Raw genomic sequence first — 15,995 nt, forward strand, 5'->3', positions numbered from 1 at the left:
GATCCGTGGACTCGGGTCCAAAGCGTTTTAGTTTAATTTGAGGTGTTTAGGACGTGGAGACATGGTCAAAGTGTTTTCATCTGTAAAACATACTGGGAAAATAGAAAGGTGTGAAACTTGTTAATCCAGTTCCCTGTCTCTCATTTATTAGAAAATAAAACTCATGGAAACTGATGTTATGTGTTTTAGAAAGAAACAGGAGAACTGCTACCCCTACATGTCTGGGGTCGTATGCAATGCCCAACCTGGCCACCAGAGGTCCTGAACCCTTGAGTTTTACACACATGGGCTGTGTATGAAATTGCTCCCTATTCACTGATCAGTGTACTATTTGGTGTGTCAGCCAGTTGTCTGAATCCTCAGTAAGCGATTTGATTCCCTAAATCCAGTGAACAACCGATGTACACTACTTATGGACTAATATCCCATGATACATACAGTTTAATAATATACAGAAATACAGTTTGTCTGTCTTTCTTGTGGTACAGTGATATGGCTTTAATTTCTAAAAGGTAGGTTAACAGTGTGTACAGTTTCACTAAATGAGATTAAATCTGTGTGAGTTAATTATTGCTTACTGTAAAATAAGTAATAAAAATGCATTCAGGTTGTAGTGGTTCTAATAATTTAATCTAAAATAGTATACACAATCTAAGATAAGATTGTACCTGGTAAACAGGCAGTGTGTTTTATTATTTGAATTTGGTAACTATAAAGCTAATATTCAGCGTTGGGGGTTCTGAGGTAATGACAAGCGCTTTTGTAAGTACTGTATCTGAATAAGAGCATAGCCTGGTGGCCACAGCAGTAAGTTACAGCTTACCATTTGAATTAGCCAACAGACTAACACAGCTTTTCTCAGATGCCTAGTCCTTTTCAGAGCACATCTACGTCTCTGTCTTGGGGCTAAATTCGTTACTAAAACCATACTAAAAGTATGACGGACATTTTGATTAATACTGAATACAAAAGTGTGTGTGTGTGAAGATTGTTGAATAAATGGGGCTTGAGTGACTAAAGACACGTAACTTTTTATTATTATTATATTTATTAATTGATATGAATTTAAATATTTTAAAAAGTATTACAGAATACATTAATAAAAACACTGCAATTTCTCTTGTCTCATGACCAAAGGTCAAGATTTGTTTCTGGAATAAGTAAGTGTTGTCTGAATTCCCCTTTTGTGTCGCTCACTGCTTCCCTATATAATGTTCTACATAGTACAGACTATATAGTGAGCGAGTGAACAAGTCGATCATTTCAGACACAGCCCTGTTCTGAAGAGCCTCATCAGCTCCACTACATCTACTTCCCCTCACTCACACACTCTTTGTGAAGCATTGCCAATAGTTTCTGCTTCCTAAGCCTTCTCTGAACTGTGTCTTCCTGCTGATTGATCTCTGCCTGCCCCTTGACTCTGGATTTTGGGGTTGGTTTATTAGACTCAGACTCAAATCTGAACTACTCTGATGATATCACGCAGCAGGTTTATGATCCATGTCGTGTGTGCTCCTGAATGTTTTGAGCAAAACACAAACTAGCTGCTTGTAAAATCTCCAACTTACAATGGAGATCATCTTTGTTTTTATCCGACTCACAACGGCAGCTCATAAAATTTCACTGTGGTCTTTTGAAAAGGTTCAAATGCTCTTTTGATTAGTGGCCAACGAAAAAGTCCAGCGAGAGCCAGGCACTGTGACCAGGTAAACTGTGTTAATCTGTGAGAACTGGGGTATGCAGCCAAAAAAAAAAAAATACAACAAAAACATGCCCCAAAAACATACAAAAAAAAAGCAAAACAAAACATGTGAATACACACCGAGAAAACAGCCCCTAACCACACTGCCATAGTTGCTTTGGTTTTCAAAACCAGCGGTTCTTGTTAGAGATGGGTTTTGCACCGTCACCGGCTCCTTTTCTCAGGGGAGCTGTGCTAGTGGGAAAGTGACCAGGTAAAAGTGTGTTGAACTGAGCAGAGAAGAGCCGATCCTAATCAGTGGAAAAGCAACATCACACCACACCCCCACTGCAGCATTGAGAATGTCTGAAATGTGCTCTCTCTCTCTGTGTGTCTCTGTAAAGAAATGAAAGTTCAGTCGTTCCTAGCTGAGTGTGGACTGAAAAAGAATGTGTTGTTTCAGTGATGTCTCTCTGAGTTTCTGCTGTTGGAAATGAAATCAGAACACACTGAACTTTCTCTCTGAAGACGTCCAGACAAAGCTCAGAAAAGGTAGCAGTGTTTTCTCTTTCTCTCACACATCACTCTGCTCTTCTCACACCAACGGAGACATTGTGGTTCTGTTTGTATTGTGTGGATTATAAAGTGGGGGCCAGTAAAATGTGAAATTAGATCCTATTGGATTTTCTGTCATCCAGTTTGAAAGTGACTGTAGTGATTTGCTCTGTGTCAATTTTATTTGGACGTCCAGTCTGTGGTCATGGCTCTGATCCTGTGTTCTGATCCTGAAAGTGTGCAGTTGACACTAAACAGGACTCATTAAACTCTAGAGTAAATCAGTTTAAATCTGTGTTTGTGTTGGTGTGTAATGGACTTTAGGAGGAACTGAATTCCAGAAGCTACAGCAGCTCGACCTGTTTTACTACATTTGTAATTGGACACTGGAGGAAGGGTTTATGGATTATATAAATCATCAGAGAATGTTTCAGCCATGTGTCCATGTGGCGTCTACAGGGGTCAACAGTGGAAGAGCCCAGTGCATCTTATTTGAGTGCTGTGAGGTCTCACTAGAGCCACCGTGCCTGGTCAACCTACTCTGACTGTAGCACTGGTGATATACGCACACTGCATTATTGTTTATGACTCTCTTTTTTTTAACGTTTGTTCCTGAAAATAAACTGTTACTACAGCAGATCATTTGTTACTGAATAATGTGCTTGAGATAGAGACTGTTTTGGCTGTGTTTACTGTGTCCACTCAAAGTGTTAAGATGATGATTTGTTTGAGACTGAAACACACAGCTCTCCCTCAAACGGAAGGAGGGTCAGATACTCCATAGCCCCTAAACAGAGAATGAATTTCTCATTGGTCATCAGTCGGCAAGTGATGCTGGAGATGGAGGCAAGTTGTATTAAGTTTTTTATGGGAGCAACTTTTGACGTACTTCCAACACAGCAAAACTTTAGACAGTGGATTATGTATAGGGGTTGGCATGCTGAAGCATATTCTATCAGCTTGTAAAGTTAGTTTGTCACAGGGTCGTATACATGGAGACATAATCAGATACTAAGGGTTTTAGCATGTGTGTTGGACAGCAAACGGCTAGAGGTTAACGCATTGACAAGTAGCTGTAGTAATAAAATAGCTTTGTACGTGAGGGGGAATGTTTTCGAGAATATTGATAGATGGGGTGAAGCACAAGATTGGAAATTGCTGGTGGATGTAGGATAAAAGCTGCATTGTGTTAACTACACTAAGCCCAGACATGGTGCTCTACTCTGAAAGTAAATAGATTTATTTCAAATACTTTATTTATTTCAAACAGGTTTATTTCAAGTAGTAAATAATGTATTTCATAGAGTTAACGGTTCCATTTGAGGATGCAGTAGATGAAGCACTGAAAGGAAGAAGCTGAAGTACACTGACTTGGCGGCTGAGGTGACGGAACGCCGGTGGCCGGCACATGTAAGACTTTTGGAGATGTGTTAGGGGATTTGTAGCCAAATCTGCCACATCCCTGCTTGTACAGTTAGGCATAAGGGGCCGGAAACTAAGGGCAGCTGTGAAGGAGTTTTCAGAAACAGCTGAAAGGTCTAGTTAGTGGTTGTGGATAAGGAGAGCACAGATTAAGTGGGGAAATGCACTGTAGAGGTGCTGTTGGGATTGTTGGTGATGTAGCATGTAAATTTCACATGGAACTGATGGCACTGAGCATGCATTAGCGGTGCCAGTGGGGCTAGGTACAGCCTTAGTCATCAGGGAGGCCAGTGTGGATATACGGTTGTTGATGGTAAAGGGTAAGGTAGGACTGTAAAGCTGGCTGTGTCTGGGATGCCAGAATTCACTGTTGAGCATTCTGGAGGTGTTGTGGGCTTAATTCAGCAAAACACTGACGAGGGGAGGTTCCTACCTGATGACCCCTGTGAAGAGCTAGTGATACAGTGGCAGGTTTAGGTACTCAGAGGCTGGGCTCAATGAGTAACTGTAGTTGTTAAAGATAACCGGTTGCTGATTGGATTTTAAACAGCCAGCGCAACCTTAGTGTTGAGGTGTAGGATTCAACAGGAATGTTGGTGGCTGCAGGTAGGAAGAGAGTGGTGGGCCTTATGTGAAGCTCTAATGGATTGGCATAGGATATTTTACATCTTATCTTGTGTATGATATTAATCACACCTGATTTAAGATGTCAGTCATTTTTATTAAGCCAATCAGAGCCATAGTTATCTGTCCATCATTAGTGCTACAGCCAGTGGAGTCGCAGTCCCTCATACAGGGGGTGGTTTAGTGGCGGCACTGCAACCAGGTCGGTGCTGAAACAATGTGGAGTTTAAGTTTTATCTAAAAGCTGAGCTTTAGGTTGTTAACAAATATGGAGACAATGTGTCTTAAAGGATGTATTTAATATCATTTCAGTGGTGCAAACAGTAAATATTTAACACGTATACACAGAACTGTTAAAATGAGGGAGACTCCAAGTACTTCCAGGAGAGGTAAGAAGTCTGCATTAATGTTCAGGAATAGTCGCTACACATGCACTTCTCCAACTACAGCATGTGGCACGTTTCCCACTGAGAGAATGTGCCTGACACAGAAAATCTCACACAGAGCTCTGTATGTGTGAAAGGGCAACTCTGTGACATCTCCAGACCAGATGTTGTAAAGTATCTCCCCAGTTCATGGGTGAAAGGGGTTTAACACTGTGTTGAAGCACCATTTGATTTCTTGGCAGTGTTGAGTCTTTTTGGGCAGGGTCCTACTGTCAGTCCTCAGCAACCTCGGAACCTCTGGTTTGGCATTTAAATGGTTTGAGTCTTATCTGGAAGATCGCTGTTACCAGGTAATGTGGAATGGATCTACTTCTGCTCCACGCAGGCTCTCCACTGTTTTACCTCAAGGCTCTGTGCTGGGTCCTCTTCTCTTTTCATTGTTTACCCATTCTCTTGGTGATATAATTACTTCTCAAGGTTTCTCTTGCCAGTTATGCTGATGAGACTCAAATATTGCTTTCCTTACCACCTTCTGAAACTCAGGTTTCCAGTTGCATCTCTGTCATGCCTGACTGACTCTGCTTCTTGGATGATAACTCACACCACCTGAAGTTCAGTTCTAGCAAGACTAAGCTGCTTTTTATCCCAGGAATGACTGTTCCTCACCATGATCTTGATCTAATTCAAGAAATGCTCGATTGTTCTGTTTGAAAATGGAAAAATCGTTACTGTGATTCTGGATGACTAGTTATTGTTTGCAACCCATATCATGAACCGGACTTGGTCACGCAGATTCCTACTGTACAATATCGGACGGATCCAACCATTTCTTTCTCAGGAGGCTGCCCAGGTGCTTGTCCAGTCTCTAGTAATTTCTAGGCTTGACTACTGCAACTCACTCCTGGCTGGTCTTCCTCTGCAGGCCTCAGGCCCCTTCAGCTGATCCAGAATGCAGCTGCATGGCTTGTCTTCAATCTTCCAAAGTTCACCCATGTCACTCCACTGCTGCGGTCTCTTCACTGGCTTCCTGTAGCTGCCATCATCATGTTTAAAACTCCCATGCTGCCTACAAAGCCAAGAATGAACCAGCTCCTCCCTGCCTAATGGTCAAGAGTCGGACTGCACCTCGAGCCCTTTGAGCTTCAAGTACAGCTCGACTCGACCTGCCATCCCTGAAGACACATGGAGGACTAGCATCAAGATTCTTCTCAGTTCTGGCACCCAAATGGTGGAACGAACTTCCACTGGCTTCCAACAGCGGTCTCTCACCCAGTCTTCAAATGCAGAATAAAGACCCATCTCTTTGTGACCCACTTCCACTCCAGAATACTTCTTCTGGTGAAGCTGTTCTGGTGTTGATGTGGGGACTGTTTGGTGGGCTGTTGTGCTGAAAGGTGAAACTCTTCTTCATGTTTAGGCTTTCAGCAGAGTCCTGAAGTTCTTGTGCTAAAATTTACTGATATGTGGAACTGTTCATAATTTCCTCCTCCTCAACTAAAGATCAGAACTGAATAAACAGACAGAGTTCAATACTTATTGACCTGAGGATATCAGATATTCACATTCAGCACAAAGATATTTTAACAGCAGTGTGGAGTAAATACAGTAATTTAATGATAGCCAGCTTTCTCTGATTCTGTCACATCTTTAGAAGAACTGGAATAAGACAGAAGAACAATGAAGTTTGTTCTATGCTTTGTTCTTCATCCTGGAATCCAGAACCACTGGCTGTTATCCACTAACTGTGTGAAAAAGACCTGCTACAACATTTTTATTTTGAGTTCCAAAGAAAAACTAGAACAACACAGTAGGTTCCTACAATATAGTAGGTCCTGACCCTCCTGTCTGAGACGAGCAGAAAAAATCAATTCACTTTAGGACGGACTGTCCCTTTAACACCTCATGTTTACGTTGTGCCTGCTGCTTTAGCAGCGGTGCAATATATTGTTATTCTTAAGTGAGTTTCTTCTTCTTCTTTTTATTATTATTACTCAAATTTTGTCCGGTTAAATTGTCCTACAGTTTTTGCGATATCAACTCAGTTCGAACTGACACTGGTGTGTCTTATTGAGGAATAGCAGACTTGTATATAGCTTTTGCATATCCGCACTTGTTTGCCTGCTACACTTGTTTTTCGTCTTATGTTTTTCCCCAGTCATTTCTATAGAAATAATTTTCAAACTGCTCTAAATCTGTCAATTTTAAAACTACAGACATGAGATTTCAGACGGTCGGACCTGGGCGCACCAGGACCCAGCTAAATGTTTCGCCATAACTTTCTTATACTTTCACCAACAGACTTCATTTAAATTTTAAATAGTAGAGAAATTTCCCCTTTCTATCCCCTATACATTTGAAAATTTCTGAAAATACGGTTTTTGAGTTTATAGGAGGATCACATGAATTTATGTTCGGCACTAGGGAAGGTTTCAGCTCCCATAGGGTTCAATGTATTTATGGAGTGGCTCAGCTGCTTTTTCTTTTGAATTTTTATACCAGATCGAGCTATAAGCATTTGTTCAGAGGGTGCGTACACTCCCATAGGAATGCATTGAAATGAATATGCCTGGCCCTTTTTCAATATTAAAATTTTTGCCAAACATTTTGCTGTAACTTTCTTATACTTTTACCAACAGACTTCATTTAAATTTCGAATGATAGAGAAATTTACTCTTTCTAACACAAGTAAATTTTGACACAGTTTGAAAATAGGGTTTTTGAGTTATGAAGTTTTGTTCGGCACTTGGAGGGTTTTGGCTCCCATAGAGTTCAATGTATTTTCAGAAAGCAGAATTTTACAAATTTCTCCTGTTTTTAACTCGTCATTACACCATTTACACCAAATCGATCGCCAGACTATCCTTGTCGCTCTGGTATGTTTTATTCAAATTTGACCCAGAAAAGTTTTCGAAAGTTTAGTTGTTCCTAGCTGAGTGTGGTCTGAAGAAGAGTGTGTTGGTTCAGGGATGATGTCTCTCTGAGTTTCTGCTGTTGGAAATGAAATCAGATCCGACTGAAGATCTCTGAAGACGTCCAGACAAAGCTCAGAAAGGGTAGCAGTGTTTTCTCTTTCTCTCACACATCACTCTGCTCTTCTCACATTGTGATTCTGTTTGTATTGTCTGGATTTTAAACTTGGGGTCAGTGAAATTTAAAATTAGATCCTATTGGATTTTCTGACATCCAGTTTGAAAGTGACTGTAGCGATCTGCTCTGAGTCAGTTTTATTTGGACGTCCAGTCTGTGGTCATGGCTCTGATCCTGTGTTCTGATTTTGAAAGTGTGCAGTTGACACTAAACAGGACTCATTAAACTCTAGAGTAAATCCGTTTAAATCTGTGTTTGTGTTGGTGGTGTGTAATGGACTTTAGGAGGAAGTGAATTCCAGAAGCTTTGTGTGTAGAGACTACAGCAGCTCGACTTGTTTTACTCCATTTGTAATTGGACACTGGAGGACAGAATGATTCTAAAGTTAGTTCCTCGTCTTATGAAAACTGTAATAATGTGTTCAATCATTAGGCCACATTTGTCTAACACAACTAATGGAAAAGACAGACATTACTGCTGTGCTCCATAACCCACACAGTGTAGATTATTGCAGAAGTGTAAAGCAGCACCTGCTGAAAAATGTGCTTTCCATTACAGCAAAGGGCTTTAATGGTCTCCCATATGTACCATCAGATTACTATAAAATACCAACAGAATGAAAATAAATAATTTTCCCAACAGGAACCACCAGTAACATCACATACCCCCCACCCCCCACCCCCATTGCTCAGACCTATGAAGAATGTGTTGTCACATGTCGTTCACAGACTGAACCGGTCAGAAATTCCTGTAGCTGCTGTAACACTACTCTCTGCCTCTTGAGAAATGCTTGGACCAGTTTTATAAGTTCCAGAGGGACGTCCTGTTCCATGGTAAGTTTAATGTCCTGTAAATGTCTCTGTACTATTCTCCTGACTGATACTTTTCTACATTGAGGTTCCTCTGATGCTCTGTGAGTTCTTTGTGGATCATGACTTTTTTTCTGTGAGATGTAACTCAGTAAATATGAGGGAAGTCCTCCTGTAACAGCTGAACTACATCTGGGGTTAAACAGAGTCACTTTAACTGCAGCAGGTGCTCACTGATTACTATTGAAGATTGGAGACGAGTCTGAATGTGATTGGTTGATTCTGAACACATCTCCAGTTCTAAGATGGTGTTCACACTCAAATTTTAGTTTTGTGTTTTTATTTTCCTCTAAATGAGTTCAGTGTGTTTTTTTCAGAATAAAGAGGCACATTAACTCATTTACTGTAACCCCTTTGGTCATAGTGACTATAAATGTGTTTTTATTTTTGTAGCTTTAAATATGTTACTGAATAATATATCAATATGTTTCTACCATTTATATAAATAAGAAAGTGTCTCATCGGAATAAGTGCAGTGTCACAGGTTTAGAGTAAACTGTCACATGGCCAGAACTGTTTATGAGAAGAGGATGGATGCATCAAAGCCCCCCCCCCCCCCCCACGCATACACACAAAATAATAGAATAAAGTAAGTAAACATAAAGAGGGGACAGTTATTTTAGAAATATAAAATTTTAAAGGGTCTAGTGTGGACTTTCCATTTTCAGTTACTTAGCTTGTGTCATGTGGTCGCGGAAAGAATAAACATGTTGATAGAAACAGTAGTAACCGGTGGAATAACACTGCAGCTAGGTGTACACTTATACACTTATATAGTTCTTCTACCAAAGTTTCTACACTGATTTGTCTTTTAGTTTCTAGAGATGTTGGATCTGAGTGACCATACAGACAAGGCATGTGAAACCACAGTTATCTCTTCACACGAGAAAGATGCTTTCCTCAGTTATTGACAGCAGTAAGAGGGGAGACAGGTCATTAGCCTGCCAGGCTGTTAAATATATACACGTATGTACACAGGTCATGACAGGAACATTATCAGTGATATGATCAGATATCAGACTTCCCCCTCACCACCACCTCTCCACCAATGACCAAGCCCCCCAACACACACTCACCTTAATCCACTGCAGTTAAAACAGAAGCAAGGGCCTCTACACACCAGAGGGTCCAGTCAGAAGAGCCAAGGGCTTCTATAACCAACGGGCCAGCCACAGCAGCCAAGGTTAGCCCACCAGAATGGAGTGAGGTTCAACGTGTGTCATACAAAGGCACGTTCTGCTCCAGGGCCTAATGGTGTGCCGTATCAGTTGTACAAGTATGCACCTGAGGTCTTGAAGATTTTGTGGAGGTTGATGGTCATTGTTTAGAAGAAAGATGTCATTCCAAAAGACTGGAGAAAATCAGGTGGTGTCCTTAATCTTATCTTTAGGAGAAAGATGCTGTGGGTTTAATTGTACAGGGGTTGGCACACTGAAGTATATTGGGGAGGGGTGGGTCTGGGACACCAGACTTCACTGTTGATTTTTTTGGAGTGTCTTGGGCTTAATTCAGCAAAACACTGACGAGGGGAGGTGCCTACTTGATGACCTCTGTGAAGAGCTAGTGATGCAGTGGGTGCTTTGGTTACTCATGGGCTGGGCTCAATGAGTAACCTTGGTTGTTAAGGATAACTGGTTTCTGTTCGGATCATAAGGTGTAGCTGTAGGATTTAAACAACAGATATTTTGTGGCTGCGCAATTTTGTGTTGTGGACCCTATGTGAACCTCTAATGGACTGGCACAGGATATTTTGCATCTTATCTTGTGTATCATTATAATTACACTTTTTAATCGCACAGGTCTCAATTGTGACCAATCACAAAACAAACTTGTTCACTGATTTGTCATTGAAAAAGTTAAAAATAGTGATTATTTCAAAGTGTTAACAATGACACACAAATTTGACATTTTCATGTCTGAAAAGAATTTGGGATAAAATGAGTTAAAGGTGTAAACAAATCTGAAATAGTTTGTAGACTTTTATATCTGCTGTAGTTAAAGTGATAAAACCCTGGTAAAGAGTTACAATAACAATGTTTACATGGTTAAAATCCCCCGCCACCACTTAAAACGCCCCCGGATGCTTGCTCTGAAGGGAGCTGATGTCATGTAGCTCCTTCAGTGCGTTGTTAGCATTAGCGTCTGGTGCTATGTAAACAGCAGTGATGAATACAGCCGTAAACTCATGGGGCAAATAGAGTAGCTGACACTTCACAGTTAGCTGTCCTCTCACCTCGGAGCAGTGGCTGTTTACCAACACACATTTTGTGCACCAACCGTTGTTAATGTAGACACATAACCCTTCACTTCAGTGGTGACAACGTTTAGTGACACAGTTTACTATTGGTTTGTGTGTTTTAACCAGATAAATTTGAATAAGAGTTGCTTCAAGGAAAAGGATTTCAAAAGCTAGTGTTCCATTCAGCTCTTAAAGCGGAAAGGAGTATTCAAGTAAGAAATGGCTAATTACGCCAATAAGACTCAAACTGATCCATTTAATGTGGAACTGGATGATTGAAAATGGCAGCTGTAAATAAGGAGCAATGATCTGCCTCCTAAAACATTTATGGTGGAAGGGGAAATGAATAAGTAACACCGGCCGTGTCTAGTGGAAATATTTAAGATGGATTTAGACACTGAATGTAAATGCAGGGGAAATGGCAGCCACTTATTCACTTTGTTTACCTTCCTGTAGCGTAGGGAGATGTTTTACTGAAATTATTTAGTTTCACTAATTGTTGAAGTGTTTACACAGAAACACTTTTCTGTGTAAATATGTTGATTTCCAGTCACTACCCTCCACATTATTTACACTTGTTTTTCACTCGTTTGTGAATGTTGAATACAGTATCCCTTCCTGTGTTCTCTTAATCAGTCTACTGTCCTGTTCACTCCGTTTAATATCCACAGGACTGAAACCCAGAGAGCAGATTCTCCAGTGTCCAGCTGTGTGTCTGTAAAGAGTGACCAGATCATGGAGGACCCTCCTAAAGTCAGCACTGGGAGTGGAGAACCCAGCTGTGTGTCTATGAAGAGTGACCGGTCCATTGGTGATCCTCCTGGACTCAGTAAAGAAGGAGGAAAACCCAGCTCTGTGTCTATGAAGAGTAACCGGTCCATTGATGATCCTCCTGCACTCAGTAAAGAACGAGGAGAACCCAGCTGTGTGTCTGTGAAGAGTGACTGGACCATTGATGATTCTCCTGTCCTCTCTGATCCAGAGTGAGTTACTGTCCTTCAGTGAAACACTTGTAAAGTGTAATGGGATTGGGGAGTGGGGGACAAAACAAGGAGGAGTTTAAGAATAAAAAGTGCAGGGTAAATATAATAGTGTGTGAAATGTTGAGAAGAGTTCTTTTGCCAACACTCAAAGATGGACCTCAATTGTTTAATCATGAAATTCATCTAAAACCATGAAACTCAGTCACTAACCCAGTCCCACAGCCATGTTCTCTTGGGGAAGACAGTTCAATGAAGGCAGCTTCAGGACAGAACACAATGTATTCAGCTCAGACACATTCAACTCCATTAAAATTAACTTGAACAAGATGATTAAAAATGCCATAAAACAACACTGTCCCACATGTACAACCCGAGTGGGCCGTGGCAGTCACAGTTCACCATCCTATTTGCTCCCAGCACTACACACCTCATGAACACTGGCCTCATCAGCCACTAAAACACACAAGAACACAATCAACAGTCTCCATGATTAACACAGTATCACATTCCACTCTGTGAGACACTCCTCCCTTGTTGGTCCACCTTGTAGATGTAAAGTCAGAGACAGTAGCTCATCTGTCGCTGCATAATGTGTGTTGGTCATCCTCTAGTCCTTCACTTGATTCACTCACATCAACAAAACCCACACTAACACACCACCACCACCAGTGTCACGGCAGATTTACACTTATGTACAGAATCTAAAATATATGAAACATCGACTGCGCCACCTCTATATTATGAGGAAAGGGACCCCTCGCTAGGCCACTCAAATAAAAGAGTGTAATACTGCACATGTATTTGTCAGAATATTAATTCTCAATACAATTTTATTTCAATTAATTAGTATATATGAAACTACATTAAGAACAAGACACACTTTTAATACCGAAAACACTATTAGTAACCGTTTGGGATTAAGGCTGATGTACAGAGACTAAGTGACATAACACAGGCCATACAGTGATGGTCTTCTGTGTGGTGGGTCTGGAGTGTCACAGCGGGGGGTGGTATATAGGGATCAGCATGATGGAAATGTGGTCGGAGAGCCCAAGGTGGTGGTGGGGGAGGGCTCTGTATGCATCCCTTATGTTAGTGTAAACACGGTCGAGTGTGTTGTCTCCCCATGTTGGAATGTTTATCTGCTGATAAAACCTCAAAATGTATGTCAGGTTTACGTGGTTAAAATCCCCCACCACCACCACGTAAAATGCCTCCGGATGCTTGCTCTGAAGGGAGCTGATGTTGTCATGTAGCTCCTTCAGTGCATTGTTAGCATTAGCGTCTGGTGCTATGTAAACAGCAGTGACGAATAGCACCGTAAACTTACGGGGCAGATAGTGTGGCTGACACTTCACAGTTAGCTGTCCTGTTGCCTCGAAGCAGTGGCTGTTTACCAACAGGTTGGTGCACACAGCTCGGCACCAACCTTTGTTAATGTAGACGCATAAGCCTTCACTTCAGTGGTGACAATGTTTAGTGACACAGTGTACAATTGAGGCTGATGTACAGAGACTAAGTGACATAACAAGGTCACCACCAGCAAGATTACCCAACCGAAAAGAAGACACCCCTAAAAAGCACAAGCCCCCTCCAGGGTGTGTTCCTGCCTTGCACCCAGTTATTCTGGGTAGGCTCCGGACCCTCCATGACCCTCAACTGGATAAGGGTTACAGACAACGAATGAATGAAAAGGACACAACCAGAGCACCAGGGTGACCCACTTCTTCACCACAAATCAAAGAAAAGAGCGAAAATAGTGAAAGCACCTACCAGGATGAAACTGGACATAAACGACCTGTGATATTACAGTGTTTTACAGACAACTGCTTTAAGGTCTAACCCTAAACTCCAACACAGCATTATTAATAAAAACCTAATTTATAGTAACAGGTGGCTCAGCTATGAGGTTCATCTCCAATGAGCAGGGTGTCTGCTGTGAGTTTGCTGGGGGCTGTGACTGACACTTCTGGCTCTTTCTGTGTTGTGTTCACTGTGATTCTCACTGAGGGCATGCAATGGTTCAGATCTGTTTTTCAGCTGAAGTGAATAAGACCGATATTCTGGTCTGGTTCTGTGCTGTGATCTCTCAGCAGCAGTGTTAGGTTTAACAGCTAAATTTCCTGGACCAGCTGTGGTACCAGGAGTAGAAGACAAGACTACAGAGCTATACAAAGCACGGCGATTGGGTCTAGCTTCAGTCTGCACCCATTGGCCGTCTCTAGCTGTACTCACGGCAGTGTTGCCATCCACACGATCCTCTGGTCTGGATCTGTGTCCCTCCACTGTCCGCTGCTCTGTTAAGTCCTTAGCCTGCTGTCTGCTGCCCGTACTACCACTCACTGCTACTCCTCACACAGCTCTGAAATGCCAGTCCTTAAACTCTGATAGCAGGTTCCGAAAATCCCTTTCCAAAGCTGACATTCTCTGTAGAAGTCTCTAACTATTCTGACAGCATGTGTTGAAAAAACAAACAAACAATATACTAAACAATGGAGGGAAAAACAGTGGCCCACAAGCAACATGGCTGTGGCCCCAAATCACATTAAAATCATATTTAGTATAGTCAAATCTACTGCAAATAAATCACACTTCTAGCCAATATAGTATGCTAATAGGTTTCCTAAACATATGACCTACACATATACATAAAGTGTTTAAAGAGGACATATGCAAAACTCACATTTTGTGTGCTTTTGTATTTCCACTTGGGTCTCTATTGCTCCTATAAACACTCCATGGCTCCCTTACTGTGACTTTACAATATGGAAATTTTCATAGAACCACCCTGAAACCACCCCTCATCTGCCAACCCTCACCAGAGCCCCACCCACTAGATTAGGTGAATATTGCAATTTTGGTCTGCTGGTTTTACAAGCACTGTGCACAACGTCCTGGAGAACCAACACGACTTGTTGCTCAATGTGTTCTCCTGGCCCAATACAGGTAATACTGGCCCAATACTTGTGCTAGATGGGCGCGTCACTGCCAAGGACTACCGAACCATTCTGGAGGACCATGTGCATCCAATGGTTCAAACATTGTGTCCTGAAGGCGGTGCCGTGTATCAGGATGACAATGCACCAATACACACAGCAAGACTGGTGAAAGATTGGTTTGATGAACATGAAAGTGAAGTTGAACATCTCCCATGGCCTGCACAGTCACCAGATCTAAATATTATTGAGCCACTTTGGGGTGTTTTGGAGGAGGGAGTCAGGAAACTTTTTCCTCCACCAGCATCACGTAGTGACCTGGCCACTATCCTGCAAGAAGAATGGCTTAAAATCCCTCTGACCACTGTGCAGGACTTGTATATGTCATTCCCAAGACGAACTGATGCTGTATTGGCCGCAAAAAGAGGGCCTACACCATATTAATAAGTTATTGTGGTCTAAAACCAGGTTTCAGTTTCATTGTCCAACCCCTGTACATCCAAAGTGTGAAACGTGATTTGGAGGCAAAAACTTAGGGTAGGGTAAAAATTTGACTAATCATTCAGAAACCACTTGCTGCATTCATGAACATGTTTGTGCAGGTGGCTCCTCTTCTTCTTGCTCTGGGTCTGACTCAGGGTGGAATATATAGGGCTGGATAGCGCCTCTGTTTTCTGTCATTGTCACATGTGGTAAACACTCAGTGTAAACATGGGCAGAGTGGGGTGTGGCCAGCAACAGCTTTTTTGCATAGAAGCCATTAAACTGCTCGTTCTGAAAGGGACAGAAACTGGTGAGAACAAAGCTGGAGATATCTCTTTATGTGAGTGACCTTCATGAACATGTTTTTTAGCCTATAGACCTATTGTAACTTGTTTAAAAACAGATATATGTCCCCTTTAATGTGACTTGTGCTCAATTATAAAAAATCTTAATAAGATACACATTATATATAATACACAATATCATTATTTCCATTATATATACACATACCATGCATTTAATAATAATCATAAGAAAAATATACCATATTCATATTCACACATAATAATATTAATGCACAAAAACCCATATACCATCTCAAACAGTGGTATCCACTGACATTCCCAGGTAAAAAGACACTGCTGACATTAACATGATTGAGGCGTAAGTTCTCCGTAGCTGTAACCTAAACAAAATGTATCATTAGGCACCAGCTATGAGGCACACAAAC

At 41.5% G+C, this 15,995-nt stretch overlaps 1 protein-coding gene across 3 annotated transcripts in view; it reads left to right on the forward strand.

The window, feature by feature from the left end:
- Positions 1-15,995, forward strand: part of LOC136701587 (NLR family CARD domain-containing protein 3-like) — a 44,043-nt gene that overhangs the window by 1,937 nt on the left and 26,111 nt on the right. Inside the window, exons 1-3 of one of the 3 annotated variants that reach the window (XM_066676197.1) lie at positions 2,108-2,233; positions 8,484-8,588; positions 11,535-11,846. In XM_066676197.1, the coding sequence (XP_066532294.1) occupies positions 11,599-11,846 (248 nt within the window). In that variant the 5' untranslated portion in view covers positions 2,108-2,233; positions 8,484-8,588; positions 11,535-11,598. Of the gene's footprint in view, positions 1-2,107; positions 2,234-8,483; positions 8,589-11,534; positions 11,847-15,995 lie in introns of those variants that run through there. The other 2 variants (XM_066676198.1, XM_066676199.1) reach the window with 2 other exon arrangements.

Source organism: Hoplias malabaricus, chromosome 7 (genome assembly GCF_029633855.1).
Source record: "Hoplias malabaricus isolate fHopMal1 chromosome 7, fHopMal1.hap1, whole genome shotgun sequence".
Classification (NCBI taxonomy): domain Eukaryota; kingdom Metazoa; phylum Chordata; class Actinopteri; order Characiformes; family Erythrinidae; genus Hoplias; species Hoplias malabaricus.